Below are 16250 nucleotides of genomic sequence, written 5' to 3'. Positions count from 1 at the left end.
AAGGGCGAAATGTACAACAGTCAACAAACAAAGGCACATGGGGGTCTAAAGGGGGAAATGTGCAACAATCAAATCACAAGGATTAATGTGCAGAAGTGTCTTAATACAAGCGGTCTAAAGGGGGAAATGTATAACAGTCAACTCACAAAGGCAAATGTACAGTAGTGACACAATGGTCCCTAAAGTGGGAAATGTGCAACATTGTCAAAACACAAGGGGGAAATCAAGGGCGAAATGTACAACAGTCAACAAACAAAGGCAAATGTGCAGTAGTGTCTTTACACATGGGGGTCTAAAGGGGGAAATGTGCAACAATCAAACCACAAAGTTAAATGTGCAGAAGTGTCTAAACACAAAGGGGGTCTAAAGGGGGAAATGTTCAACAATTAAGTCACAAGGGTTAATGTACAGACGTGTCTTAATTCAAAGGGGGTCTAAAGGGGGAAATGTTTAACAATTAAGTCACAAGGGGTTAATGTACAGACGTGTCTTAATTCAAAGGGGGTCTAGAGAAGGACATTTGCAACAGTCAACTCACAAAGGTAAATGCGCCGTAATGTCTTTACACAATAGTCCCTAAAGTGGGAAATGTGCAACAATCAAATCACGGGGGGTAAATGTGCAGTATTGTCTTAACACAGGGGGTCTAAAGGGGAAAATGTGTAACTGCCAACTCACAATGGGGTCAATAAATCAATCAATCAATTTTATTGCATTCTTCCACCAAACAAAGGATTGAAAGAAAAAACAGGAATTTGTCCTTGCAGTAGAATTTATTTTATATTTCAAAATAAAACAAACTTCACCTTCCATAGTATTACAAAGTTTACATAGACGGAGTTGTCGGGGAATGATTTTAGTACTGTCCACTTCAACCTCCAAGTTGCGGTTGCTAAGGTTTAGGTTTGCCAGCAATTTTCTATATCCAAACATCCATAATGATAAGTAACTTTCCTCCTACTACTTTTTCTTGATATTTTGGTCAATTTGATCAGAACAGGACTTCAGGAGGGGTAAGCATGATGGAAACATGATTACATGGTATAACGACTGATATCAAATGACGCTATTGTAATAAGCACTTGAATATGGAGTATGTGTCATGTAAACAGCGTAGGTTTGGAATGCGGGAATGTTACTATCTAGAAATGCAAATATAAAATAAAAGTGGAATTGAAATCCCTTATCATACAGTTCAGTGTAAGTTATTAGTTGATTATGTCCAAAATATGGCAAGGGTAAACAGCTGATCTTGATGGTCGGGGTAAGAGGCTGATGTTGATGGTCGGGGTAAGAGGCCGATGTTGGTGGTCGAGGTAAGAGGCTGATGTTGGTGGTCGAGGTAAGAGGCTGATGTTGATGGTCGGGGTAAGAGGCTGATGTTGATGGTCGAGGTAAGAGGCTGATGTTGATGGTCGAGGTAAACAGCTGATCTTGATGGTCGGGGTAAGAGGCTGATGTTGATGGTCGGGGTAAGAGGCCGATGTTGGTGGTCGAGGTAAGAGGCTGATGTTGGTGGTCGAGGTAAGAGGCTGATGTTGATGGTCGGGGTAAGAGGCTGATGTTGATGGTCGAGGTAAGAGGCTGATGTTGATGGTCGAGGTAAACAGCTGATGTTGATGGTCGGGGTAAGCGGCTGATGTTGGTGGTCGAGGTAAGAGGCTGATGTTGATGGTCGAGGTAAGAGGCTGATGTTGATGGTCGAGGTAAGAGGCTGATGTTGATGGTCGAGGTGAGAGGCTGATGTTGATGGTCGAGGTGAGAGGCTGATGTTGATGGTCGAGGTAAGAGGCTGATGTTGATGGTCAAGGTAAGAGGCTGATGTTGGTGGTCAAGGTAAGCGATTTATGTTGATGGTCGGGGTAAGCGATTTATGTTGATGGTCGGGGTAAGAGGCTGATGTTGATGGTCGAGGTAAGAGGCTGATGTTGGTGGTCGAGGTGAGCAGCTGATGTTGATGGTCGAGGTAAACAGCTGATGTTGATGGTCGGGGTAAGAGGCTGATGTTGATGGTCGAGGTGAGCGGCTGATATTGATGGTCGAGGTGAGAGGCTGATGTTGATGATCGAGGTAAGAGGCTGATGTTGGTGGTCGAGGTGAGCAGCTGATGTTGATGGTCGAGGTAAACAGCTGATGTTGATGGTCGGGGTAAGAGGCTGATGTTGATGGTCGAGGTGAGCGGCTGATATTGATGGTCGAGGTGAGAGGCTGATGTTGATGATCGAGGTAAGAGGCTGATGTTGATGGTCGGGGTAAGCGGCTGATGTTGATGGTCGGGGTAAACAGCTGATGTTGATGGTCGGGGTAAGAGGCTGATGTTGATGGTCGAGGTAAACAGCTGATGTTGATGGTCGGGGTAAGAGGCTGATGTTGATGGTCGAGGTGAGAGACTGATGTTGATGGTCGGGGTAAGAGGCTGATGTTGATGGTCGAGGTAAGAGGCTGATGTTGATGGTCGAGGTAAGAGGCTGATGTTGATGGTCGAGGTAAGAGGCTGATGTTGATGGTCGAGGTAAGAGGCTGATGTTGATGGTCGGGGTAAGAGGCTGATGTTGATGGTCGAGGTGAGAGGCCGATGTTGATGGTCGAGGTAAGAGGCTGATGTTGATGGTCGAGGTAAGAGACTGATGTTGGTGGTCGGGGTAAACGATTTATGTTGATGGTCGAGGTGAGAGGCTGATGTTGATGGTCGGGGTAAGAGGCTGATGTTGATGGTCGGGGTAAGAGGCTGATATTGATGGTCGAGGTAAGAGGCTGATGTTGGTGGTCGAGGTAAGAGGCTGATGTTGGTGGTCGAGGTAAGAGGCTGATGTTGATGGTCGGGGTTAGAGGCTGATGTTGATGGTCGGGATAAGCAGCTGATGCTGATGGTCGAGGTAAGAGGCTGATGTTGATGGTCGGGGTAAGAGGCTGATGTTGATGGTCGGGGTAAGAGGCTGATGTTGATGGTCGAGGTAAGAGGCTGATGTTGATGGTCGAGGTAAGAGGCTGATGTTGATGGTCAAGGTAAGAGGCTGATGTTGATGGTCGAGGTAAGAGGCTGATGTTGATGGTCGAGGTAAGAGGCTGATGTTGATGGTCGAGGTAAGAGGCTGATGTTGATGGTCGGGGTAAGAGGCTGATGTTGATGGTCAAGGTAAGCGATTTATGTTGATGGTCGGGGTAAGAGGCTGATGTTGATGGTCGAGGTAAGAGGCTGATGTTGATGGTCGAGGTAAGAGGCTGATGTTGATGGTCGAGGTAAGAGGCTGATGTTGATGGTCGAGGTAAGAGGCTGATGTTGATGGTCGAGGTAAGAGGCTGATGTTGATGGTCGAGGTAAGAGGCTGATGTTGATGGTCGAGGTAAGAGGCTGATGTTGATGGTCGAGGTGAGAGGCTGATGTTGGTGGTCGAGGTAAGAGGCTGATGTTGGTGGTCGAGGTAAGAGGCTGATGTTGATGGTCGAGGTAAGAGGCTGATGTTGATGGTCGAGGTAAGAGGCTGATGTTGATGGTCGAGGTAAGAGGCTGATGTTGGTGGTCGGGGTAAGAGGCTAATGTTGGAGAGTCTGTAGTGTCCTTTGTTTGCAGTTCTAAGGATAAGGATATACCTTATATACATGGTCAATAAACTTATTCTTTATCAATATACCTCAAGGCGAATTAAATGTACTTAGATTTAAAAAAAAGTTCTGATAAGCTTATCTATGAATTCAGTCTCGTATAAAATAAATAAATAAATAAAGCCTTTAGATATGTGAATAATCTGTTGAAAGATCTTGTCACAGTACTGGATAAAGATACTGTAAACTAGAGATGTAATGTTCACAAATTCAACCTCAGTATGTTTCATAATGAATGCCTTGGCCGAATTTCACGAGTAGGGCTCACAACCATTATATTAAAATATCGCCGGGCATTTCGTTCTTATTAAAAAGGAAGGTAGGCGTTCTTCAAGTTTAGAACGAGATATATGGGAGCATGCAGAGCGACCATATTTCTTTTCATAAACTAGCCTGATTTTTTTTTAATATTTCTTCAAGAATCGACATTAATACCAGTATACGGCTGACAATGCTGTCTCCAAGATAACGAGGAACAGAGCTGTCAACGTTAAACGCCAATCAAACGAACAAGCTCATAAAGTTAATGTATCGTGTACGACACGAGGTTCGACTCGATAGATACTAAAATCAGCTTAAATCCGTAAGTTTCTGTGTACTATTATGGTATATCTTGTATATATAGGTATTCCTGACCGGCCTTTATATATGGGCAATTTAAAATTTGGAATTGGATAATTGTCGTCTTTATATAACCTTCTACAAAAAATAGCCATAAATTCAATTAATCATATATTAAATGAAAATTAATATAATTCAACATCTTGGCTCAAAGTATTGCATAAATGACACATATGTGAAAACTACACATTTAAACATTAATTAAGTCAAAGAAACAGTATATTCCGAATCATGAATATAAAACTGCACCATTCAGCTGTTTGTGTCCTTCTTAGACTTGTCAGAGATGTTAAGAACAACATTAGCTTTTCGTCCTTCTAGGACTCTTTAGTGATACTAGGTGTACAGGTAAGCTGTTTCGTCCTTGTAGGGCTTATCCGAGATGCTAGGGGCAGCCTTCAGCTGTTTCGCCATTCTATGATATGTCAGTGATGCTAGGGACACCATTCAGCTGTTTCGTCCTTCTAGGACTCATAAATGATGCTAGGGACATCATTCAGCTGTTTCGTCCTTCTAGGACTCGTAAGTGATGCTAGGGACACCATTCAGCTGTTGCGTCTTTCTAGGACTCGTCAGTGATGCTAGGGACACCATTCAGCTGCTTGTGACCTTTAATGATTTGTCAGTGAAGTTAGGGACACCAAACAGCTGTTTATTCCTTCTAGGACTTGTCTGATATGTTAGGGAAAGCATTCGGCTGTCTAATCCGTTTAGGACTCTCCAGTGGTGCTTGGGGCACCAAAGATCTGTTTCGACCTTCCAAGACTCGTCATTGATTCTTGGGACACCATTCAAGCTGTTTCTTCCTTCTAGAACTCATTAGTGATGCTAGGGACACCATTCAGCTATTCCGTTCTGTGACAGTATTCAGCTGTGCGGCCTTCTAGGACTCGTCAGTGATGCCAAAAGTGTCGAAATGCTGTCGAGCAAAACAAAATGGGCCAACAAATTTCAAAATATTGTAGAACATGTGCAATAACCCCATAAATAGACCAGTTTCATAAACATTGCATGTATTTGAATACTTTTAACGGGACGTGAAATGCACGTGCACATTCTGACCTGGTGTCATCATTCAGTAGAACTAATGTATGATTTACACGGTAACGACAAATCCCGTGACTAAAAACCCACAAGGAGAGCTTACTTTCTAAATACCTTCTGTGCAATGACACCGAATACTTATGACAAAAATAGAAAATAACAGTTTTATCTTCGTTAACATCGAGAGTGTTTTCTTTCTTAATTTTGATTTTTTTATTTCTAATATTTTTTCTTTTAATAATATAGAATAGAGACATTTCATTTCATCAAGCAATATTGATATTACAGAACTTACTGTCAGCTGACAAGAGAGAAGCGTCTCTGTATTATATTGTGTGGGTACAATACAAATGACAATGCCTGCTTTAGAAGGATGACAGTACACTCGTCCTGGTTGAAGGAATGTGAGAGGCATCACTAACACATGTGTTGAGATCTATTTACGTAAACTCAATTCGACACATTTCAAGTATGCGTAAAATTTGCACGCGACATCGGTGCATGAAAGGCTGTTTGTGAACCGTGAACCATTCTGTACGCATAGAGAACAGATATGTGTTTACATGCGTGTCTCTACGATTACAGAATTTTATATTTAAGATAACATCATAGATTTATCTACAAACATCCATCCTACATATTTCGTTATCATATTATTTTTATGATGCTTTAAGTTCAGGAAATGTCACAGCTGTTTGTAATATTAAAATTAATATACGGCATGTCAATAAGAAATAATTTCCTCTGTTCGCAATGCGTACATAATTATATCAACTTTTGGAACTGGACATTGTGTGACCGGGACACCTGTTTAGATGACCTTTAGGGAACACTTGACTCCCTGGGCGGAGAATCTGTAAGTGAGCTAATAGTTCTGAACGGTGTTTTCCCCGATGAAAGCTTTGGTGCTATATTCTACTCCGCAGTTCACGGATGGGGGATTAAAGTGTATGTGTGTGTAATTTACATTAGTCCGTCTCCTTTCTGTGTAACAGTTTAAGGTTGCTAATTAAAGACCCTATCTCGTCATTAGAGTGCCCGGGTGTCCGCTAAAGTGTCTGGTTCAGAAAGCCATGACCACTAGAATCATCCCATGTGGCCACTTCAGGCACCACGTGAGTAATTTAGCTTCATCACGGCATTGACTATTTCACGTGCGTCTCTTTTCTCCAGTAAATGAACACAATTTAAGGTATGCTTACGATGGAGGTATGTTCCTCTTGAACCACGCCCCAGAGATCACAGGTATACATGTCTAGAGAATGTGACAAAGACCTCCCCCTAATGTTTCCCACTTCACCGTATCAGACGGAGAGAAGATGTTTGTAGTTCTTTTCATCTTTGTAAGGAAAAATATCCATTTCCCTTCGCTTAAGAACGTCTACATGACAACGACTGAAATGAACATCAAACGACAATGTACAAACGTAAATGTTTGAAATGAAACGTGACCCTGCCATCGAGAACATATAAAATCCACAACAATGTTTCACCCAACCAGTAATTATAATACACCCCACGTTGATATATATATTTACAATACCCTCGTCTAAACTGTCAAGAATCGTATTTAGCTGTGAAAAGGTCTGGGTATCGTTTTTATTCACGCTGTATAAAATATATAGCATGGTTCTGTAGTTACATTTATACCGTTATAGATGAGTTAAACCATGAGTGTAACATTTCAGAAACTGTCCTTTGAAGGCGGATGTGATATCAGGAAAAAACATCCGCTAGACAATTTCATTAAAACATTATTGATTGACTTTTATTTATCTATTTGTTTATTTATTCATTTCTTTCTTTCTTTCTTTCTTTCTTTCTTTCTTTCTTTCTTTCTTGTACATGTATATACTTTATTTATTTTATTTATTTTTTATAGAGTGTTGGGTTATTCAGCAGAAAAGACAACGTTTCAAGGGGCAATTAACAATCATATTCTAGTTTTATGAATACGAGCCTGGATGTAACTAAGGTGAGCCCTGCATGGTCTTTATTATTTTTATTTGTACTAAATATGGTTAAATGCATATAACAGCCATAGCCATGTAGTGAAAATACCCGAGGTCATGACTTAATAACATATTATTAAACTATAAAGAACTTCATTTGTAGTATTTTATAAGACAATGCAACACTTTTTAATCAACTTAAATACACATTGCAATATAACACAATATAGCACAGCTGTATTAACACAATCAATATAAACCAGATATAATGTATATTCTTATTTATGTTTCTCTATACTAAATGTGTTTGAAGGCAAGAAAATAAATTGAAATTGAATTTCTGCCTGGCACAATGAAACGATACCTAGAAATAGCATGAAAGAGGTATGAGCATTTACATGGACACTTTGAACAGTAAAAGTAGCCAGAGTTTGTAACTACTATTTCCCAGGCAGATAAATGATAAATGATATTTTATATTATACATATTATCATGCAATATATTGTTGTAGATGATAAAACTTGCTTTATGATATCATTGCCGTTTCCCTGCACTTCCAATCGGTCTCTTCTTTCACCCCACTATGTATAAAATGTGCTGTTTATGTTTGACCTCTTGTAACACACGTGTGTGTCTGAGTGATCAATACAAATCTGAAATATGATTTCCAAATTCGTTTCACTGTATACAATGTACATAGGTGTCTATTGTTGTTGTTACATTGATGAAATAAATTGCGGAGGAGGGCTTCTATAATTTGCCATAACTTGTGCCCAATCTTCTTGGGTTTTTTTTAAAGAAGCAATAAAATATGTTTAAACAAAAACAGTTTTATTATACATCATTATATTACTACACTTATGGCATGTCTTTCTCAATTACATAGATTTGTATAATTTTATGTATACACTATGACATAATTATACAGATTTCTGATGATGAGATGCGGGTTCCTTATATAGAGTATAGCATTATATAAGATAGAGTTATATTAGAGAATAACAATACAATAAAACATTATAAAATCATGCCAATAATGTATGACATGCAGACTTATTATAAAGTATCATATTACATTTTGTTTATAATATTATATAACATTTATGTCCTGTCACTTGAAGTCAAGTACAGTCCACATTCGACACGGGGAAATAGCCACTGCTCTTTAAGAATTGAAAGGAAGATACGATTATCAATTTCCTTGTTCGGATTATCAGGTCACCGAAACCGGAACCAAATAGATTCCAAAAGTTCACTTCCCGTTATGATGTCGGAAAGGAAGCATTTCGACGGCGCCGACAAGGCATGTGCCAAAAGGTTGTATTCGTTACTCGCATAACTCAAATATAAGTTGTTGTTTCAAGCGTTGTGTTGGCGATATCTATTTATAATGCGAATGCAATAATATTTTTTCACATTAAGTAAATACATTTATTTTTCCAGTGAGCATGTATCGTACTCGCTTGAAATAAACTGACGAAAATCTGTATGAATTATTTAAATTCGATTACAATGCGAATATAATCATAACTCTTTTTTCATTCAGCAAATAAATTTTTTTTTTCCAGTGAGATGTATTGAACTCGCTTGAAATAACTTGACGAAAGTCTTTCTCAATTGTTTAAAATCATCTGTTATTGGAAACCACAACTGTAATTGGAAACCACAATATTACCTGTTTGTCGTTTGTTATTGTGATCCAATAGAGCTAAAACCATTGTTATAATCGACACAACTGTCATATTGTGCTGTAATTTGTCTCCCTGTGGTTAAACAATTTATTGCCAGAAGCTTAAATACATAACCAGCCTTTTGTATTAATAAATGAATTATTGCACGGGGAGGAACGTCAAGGTGCCCCCCTCCACGAACATTGGCCCTCCTTTCAATCTAAACACTCGTAAACACACTGGTGATAGAAACTCGCGCCATCTACAGCCATATTTGTTTTGTATCTGATAATTTCGTGATTTGTTTGAACTGGTAGCTGTATGTTCCTGGTCACCGATTAAATTGGAGTCATGCAGAAATTGACATTAATTACAACTATAGCTGACATTTTCATTGCTATACTAAATTATTTCAGGTGAGCTTTCGAAATAGCAACGATTTTATCAATTTTATATCTCTAGTCATTTGATGAGTGTACAGAAATGAAAATTAAAAACTTGTAGAGTAATTAACTTTTCCGAGATACATCACACTCCAGGCTGTTTAGGTGCGAGTCAAGTGTACCAAATGAACTTACAACCCTTCAAAGTAATGACATTAGCCGATAGATCTAGAAATGACTGCATGTGTTGTGCAGTACATTCGAAGATAAGATCTACATAGTGTAGGTTTGTGTCTTTATAAACGATGATGTAAAGAATAGTAAGTAACCACAGCTTCGGATGCAAATGTTTTCCTGAAAGATTTTATTGCTATGTATCGTGATTTTCTACCTGATATCTTCGTCAAACGATACATCAACGGGCTTACATAAGTCAATTACACGCGACGGGTTATACATCTATTTTTAATCAGAATGAGGTAAGCCGTGTGTGTAATCACGAAATCGTTTGCAGAATTATAAAATGTTTATAAAGTTTTCAAAGTATCGTAATTGTGAATGTACCGTGTAAAATGACAAGAAAATAGTTTTTGTATATTTAAACCAATTATGGTACACCTGGATCACTTTTAAGTTGTGTTTTTTTTCGGAACGCATATGAATGTTTAAACTATATAATCACCAACGCCAAGTGCGGAATTTACAAGAAGGTAACATGTTATCTTCGAATTACCTTATTTATAATTTAGTAAAAGGGACTGTAAAGTCTACCTCAACTGCTCCATTTTTATTATAAGGAAATCACTTAAACCATTGTTTGGTTAACGATCCAACGCTTTCAGCGAATTAAAATGTCATTGTCGGAGTCATTTAAGGCTAATTTTACGACATGACTGTCTCTCTAGTTCCTGTGATGAACTCATTACTCTAATAAACCTATACTGTAGCGATTTCTCGCTCCATAAATAAAAGAAAGTGCCTTCAGTACCAACCCTACATATGCTTGCTTGCTAATTCCTTGGCAGAGTTAATAAGTAATAATTATTCTCATAAAGTCTTTGACTCATTAGAAAACTCAAGATTTTATCACATGTTTTCGAAATGATGGTTAATTGGGACAGAGATGGGTCATTACGGTGCAATTATATAATATTGAAAAGTGGTAATAGTGCTGGTATTATTAGTGTTGAGTATAGCTATTCCATTCAACATCTGCTTTCTTTGGTAAAACAAAGGAGAAAGCATGACAATACAGGATATATAATTTCCGAGTCAGCATTTATACAGACATTACTTAGAGTTTTAGTATCTGACATAAATCTGGTTCCGTTCACTTGATGTTTCCACAAAGGTTCTCTCCGAACCATATGCCTTATCACTTTAACACTGCACTGTTCTCTAACGGCGATGATAAAAACTCAGACACGCTCAATTTCCGGAACTCTGACCCATGTCCAACTCCTTTTGGCCTTATGTAATCGCCGTCTTTCTAGATCCGGTGCGTTATCACAGATGAAGAATTGGGCGCACGTGGCCGACCTGGTCTCCCACCTCTGTTTACTAAAGTCGACTAATTATCATCAATACACACACAACGATTTTTATATTTGTGCCAAATTGCAGATAAACAGCTTATAGAGTTTCGGTGATAACCTCGACGAACCTTTGAGAAAGTTTGCTTTAACCACTTCCGGTGTTTTCGTTACCGAGTTGTAGATAACGTTTCGTGGCAGATCTGTCGATTTGTTGACCTAGTTACCTTTAATTTATTGCAACCTTAACACTCACTCAGAAAGGTGGTTCTTGATTAAAATACATGGACTGAAATGCTCACTTGTGAATGACCGACACAAAATATATAATATTCGGCAAGACATTGTAATCTTTTTTTTAAAAAGAACACTGAATTTATTATTGCGTGACTTACAAACTTTACACTATCATATTAAAGCTACCCCCCCCCCCCCCCCCCCCCCCCAAAAAAACATAAGAAGAAAATAAACATTGAAATTTCTCTAATACAATTTGTAGCAGCTCAGATACACCAATAGATTTTCAAGATGTCTAGATTTCATGTGTGCTGAGCTGTAAATTTTCCGCCTTCCGAGCAATAATGATATTGTGACAGAATAAAACAAAGCTGAATTTTTTTCGTGCCATTTGGTCATTTTTCAGTGTACTAGGGCAGAGGGTGGCGACGGACAACTGACCCGAAGCTAGCCACAGTGTATGATGAAAAGTCCACGCCAGCAGATGTAAATATATCGCCCGCTCTCGTCAAGTGATGGATGGTAGGGGGCGCTGTTGTCGGAAATGATGAAGATAATATGTCATAAGTATCTAGGCAATGACATACTGGGGATTTTATTTATATTAATTTGTCCAGGCAGTAAAAGGTGCTCGTTAAACACGCCAAACATGTCTAAAGTTTATAAATCATTTCATTCCTCCTTCTGGAACCGCTAAGGTACAAAAAAATAATAGAGCCACAATCTTCGACATCCAAGAACTAACATGTCGAATATAGTTTGGCATATTCTTCTCTGATCCGCGAATAACAAAGTATTCTCTCCTGATGTGCTTATCTATTTTTCACAGAAAAAACTATAACAATAAGGAAATTCATGGAACCATTTTCGTGGCCATAACAAAGTCTCGTTGTTAGCTCTGTGACTGGTTGCAGGAGAAAATAGTTCATCGCATGGCTGATGAGCAGCACAACCATTACTGAAGATCAGATGAACGAGGCGAAACTACGCAATTTTACCTCGATGATGCTACAGTCTTAATTACTTAATCACTATCTGCGAATATATGTTGACAATTGACGTCTGGGTATTATCAAGTAATCCTTATTTACTGTCACAAGGGGCCAACAACCCTCTCATTCACTGACGCAGACTGATGTGACCCACCGTAGCCGGAATGTGTGGAACATGGCCTTGTCCCTTGCGAACTAATTCAATGATATTCAGACTTTCCTCCGTAACTTTCTATAGAGATATCGACACTAAAGTCCTCAGCCTCACTGACGAGACATAGACGGATAAAATAGCGATATGATGCAGTTTAATTCATATTGGGCTCTTATGCATTTAACTCTTTTCTTTTTACCTCTTTGTACTGAAAGGTACTGAAACCTGTAGTTGCTCTGTACAATCCTTCTACCAAACTAAAACCGCCATTATTCTAGGCCTTCGATTGTTAAACTGTACTTTAACTGAAAATACTGTATTACAAGACATATTACTATTTCAACATAGATAGGCCATATTTATATTATTTTGAACATACATCAATCTCTGTGCCGTTGAGTTATGTTATTAGATTTTGCTGTTTCTTTTGTATGACACTATTTTTTTGTAACGTTGGAAATAACTTGCGACTGCGTAATAGACAGTTTTGGCGATATTAACTAAAGAATTTCTTTTTATTATTCATTTCCAAATTGTAATATATTTGCTGGGAGATTAAACAGTTTAAATCAATTTTAGAGTTTTACTTAATATTATATACATGTACAATTCAACGAAATTATAGACATGTCATTGTTTGTGACCTAAAACTAGAATTACACGTCTCGAGATGACAGAGTGACAGCTGTGTTGTTTTTAACGTACTCAATGCACATATTCAAAATTTTCTTATCAATTGTTACAGTAATCTTAGCACCCCTCCCCGACTATGTAGTACAATTAGCTTGCGTTATCCATGTATGTTAGCTACACAGATGTGCTACACAAACACGTAATATATTTTATGAATGAATGTCCCTCCCTGCTGCGTATGAAGCCAGAAACAATTTACTTGTGTATATATATGTTAATTTTCAGAGGATGTAAGTCAACAGCTTGTTGTAAATGGGAAATTTCTACGTTCATAACAGAGGATGTAGTTCGTGACTGATCCTAAAGTATACAGATAAGATAATCTCATTATAGACCTGGGTGATATACTTCACAGGTGGTAACATGGTACAATGTCACCCTGTCCCCTTCTGTCTCACTATCCAATCCTCATTATCTCATCTTTTCACTTCCCCTTTCTTTGCCTGTCCCATTCCCCCTTATATTTTGCCCCGTCCAAATTTTCTCTCCATGACACGTTCCCCTTATTTCTTGCCCCGTCCTAATTTTCTCTCCATGACCCTTCCCCTTCTTTCTTGCCCCGTCCCTATTTTCTCTCCATTGTCCCATTCCCATTCTTTGTCTCGGCACCCCTTTCTCTACCTGCCCTGCCCCTGCTCTGTTCTTGTCCCGTCCCACCTTTTCTCTCCTCTTCTCCCGCCATCCTACTATCTAACAGTCTCATCTTTATCCCTGGTCTGTCTAGCTACCTTCTCTACCTATTCCGTCACCCTTCTATCCAATTGTCTCATCTTTATTCCTGTACCTGTCCAGTTACCTTCTCTACCTATTCCGTCACCCTTCAGTTGTTCTTCCCCTAAACCCTTACTCTTGCTATCCCTCCACTTATCCATAAACCACATTCTGCAACCTATCTTCTTCTCGTGCAAAAAGCTGTAGCCACATCTCCCGTATCCCTACTCAATTATACACTGTACCCTTCATCTATTCGTCCCTGTACCAGATGCCATGTTTGACTGTATATCCCCTCCCCTACCTTCCCTACACTACGTACCACATTCTGTATCCCCCACCAACGTCCCTCTATCCCCCGCGGCCCCTCATCCTGTGTCAATACATCAGCTTTTTCGATGATGTATCACAGCTTCATTGTCACTCGTTTATAAAAATAAGTGCAGTCTTGACAATTATTAAAATAGCTTATACATGACAGTTTTCCCAACACGCTAGCCAGGTGGCAAAGTTATGGGATTGGAGGGTTTACATAAAATATATGTCATGTTAAGGACCGCTTGTTTGTGAAGCAATGAAAACTGTAGGTAAGTAACTGGGTAGTTTAAAAGTCTGTTTAGGATTTTAACGTCAATAAATTATTGCTAAATACTAGCCTGTAAATTGAAATTTTATCGTCTGGTTTTCTTTGCCCTTAGGACTAACGACAAGAGAGATGTATAAGGCGATAAACCAGGTATTGGGTATTTGCGATTGACGACTTACATGTTTCAAGACCGTTGCTGCTAGCCATTGGACCGCAGAGAGCATCATTTATGACAATCAAGATCAATGTCTTCAACAAAAAATGCAAAACAATGTCAAAACCTCTATATAAAAGATAACAAACCCAAAGTTATAACTTTTGGCAAGCCATGCACCAATTAAACATTTTCTTCAAACCAGGCATCAAATTATTCCTGACAAATCACTGACTGAGGAATTGTTATATATATTATTTTTTGAAGAAGGGGTCAACACAACAAAAAACAATTGCCTCACACTGATGGTAGACTTGTATTCTCAAACATATATTTGAAGATAACTGGATGACACGAAAAACGGCCCATTGTATTTTATTTAGTAATTCATTTTGAAGATCTTATCCTCTATACAAGCTGCTATCATGTCCTGTTTGTTGTATTGTTGTAAGATCCGTCTATACTCAAAGCCATTTAGGGTTGTGTTTAACACGATAAAAGAAGATTGTTTATAGAAGGAAGTGGTGTACTGCTTTATTTTGATCTGATTAGATGATGACACTCGGTTTTAGTTCCGTGAACAGCTATTTCAATCATGTTCTATGTGTATTAATCAATGGTGGAAATTTGTAGATAATTATACGAAAAACATTACGATCAAAGGTGCAAAGTGACAACTATACCAATGGGGATTTCACATCATTCTGAACTATGACAGATTCACCACACCAATTCAATTTTCTTGTCATTCATACCGATAAATAGACCTATATGCGATCGATTTACATCATGATCCGGGGTATGTGTTTATCCTTAAATTACACGCTCGGGAATCCTCTATACGTCACCAGGGTTACGCGACTGTTGTATCGCTCGAGGGGCGGCGTTCGTGAAAATGTGTCGCCAGACATTGCACTTTTATCATTTAGGTCCGGAATACATGGTCCGGCCGACAACCATGGTGTACTTTTAAACGCATAACTGTATATAATTGTCAACACAAATAGAACTGACCGTAAAATTTATAAGGGTAATGGTCACCAAAGACCAAGGGATATATCGCTATTGTCATTTCAACTAGCGTTTTTATAAACGCAGAACATGTGTGAAAGAGGAGGATTTACTTCTGTTTTTGTTAAGGTCGTTATTGCGTGTAATACTTCGTCTGTGGTACACAGTTTACTGAAATAGTGCGCATTGCATCACTCGTATACCTGCGCGCGCGAAAACAATAATTATGTACTTTTTGAGACTTAGCGTTTGTCCAACGCTTCAGCCTCTTTTGAAGAGTTGTTGCCCTTGATATGGTAGTCTCTGTATATTGTTTGGATTAGTTTTCTCGTCGTAATTTGTACACGTTTCAGGTTTGTAGTCCGTTGTAGTTACGCATGCATCACGTCCTCAGGTTGTCATTATTTGTGTTCTGGCGTAGTAAGTCATACACGTTCCAGCGTTGTGGAGATTCGAGGGTTGTGACGGCCTGATGTATCAGAATTGTGATCAACCAGGCAAGTATTTAAATCTTTAAGGATGGCCGCGCTCAATTGAATCCTGCAACAAAATTACTTTTGAGTCATCAGGTTTAAGTGTTCACATGTTTAGACTCTAAGAATTACAAATGACGTAAGATTTGAAATTGCATTTACATCAATAAAATCACGAAAAAAAACACATTGATCGCAAAGTTTTAAAGGTTCACAATTCGGCTTACGAAATCTAACGCATGACCACTTTGAATCGTAATTACTGTTGGACGTTTAAACAATAGACCCAACAAAAACTTTAATACAATAACAAATCATACTGGAAAAAGTCTATAATCAAAACAAGTATACATAACGAACACTATAATGATGTTTTAAGATAATTTTGTCATCCAAATACAATGTTTAGCCTTCATGGTATGCAATACATTTT

The 16250-nt window shown here is 38.6% G+C and overlaps 1 protein-coding gene across 1 annotated transcript in view; it reads right to left on the bottom strand.

Annotated features, from left to right (window-relative positions):
- Window positions 1–1845: 1845 nt before the first annotated feature.
- LOC117328317 (mucin-2-like) overlaps window positions 1846–16250 on the bottom strand; it is a 35858-nt gene continuing 21453 nt past the window's right edge. Inside the window, exon 2 of the mRNA XM_033885840.1 lies at window positions 1846–3534. Within this exon, the coding sequence (XP_033741731.1) occupies window positions 1846–3534 (1689 nt within the window). The remainder of the gene's footprint in view (window positions 3535–16250) is intronic.

Source organism: Pecten maximus, chromosome 5, assembly GCF_902652985.1.
Source record: "Pecten maximus chromosome 5, xPecMax1.1, whole genome shotgun sequence".
NCBI lineage: Eukaryota > Metazoa > Mollusca > Bivalvia > Pectinida > Pectinidae > Pecten > Pecten maximus.
The sequence above is the reverse complement of the archived record's forward strand: the minus strand, read 5'-3'. Positions and strand labels throughout refer to the sequence as shown.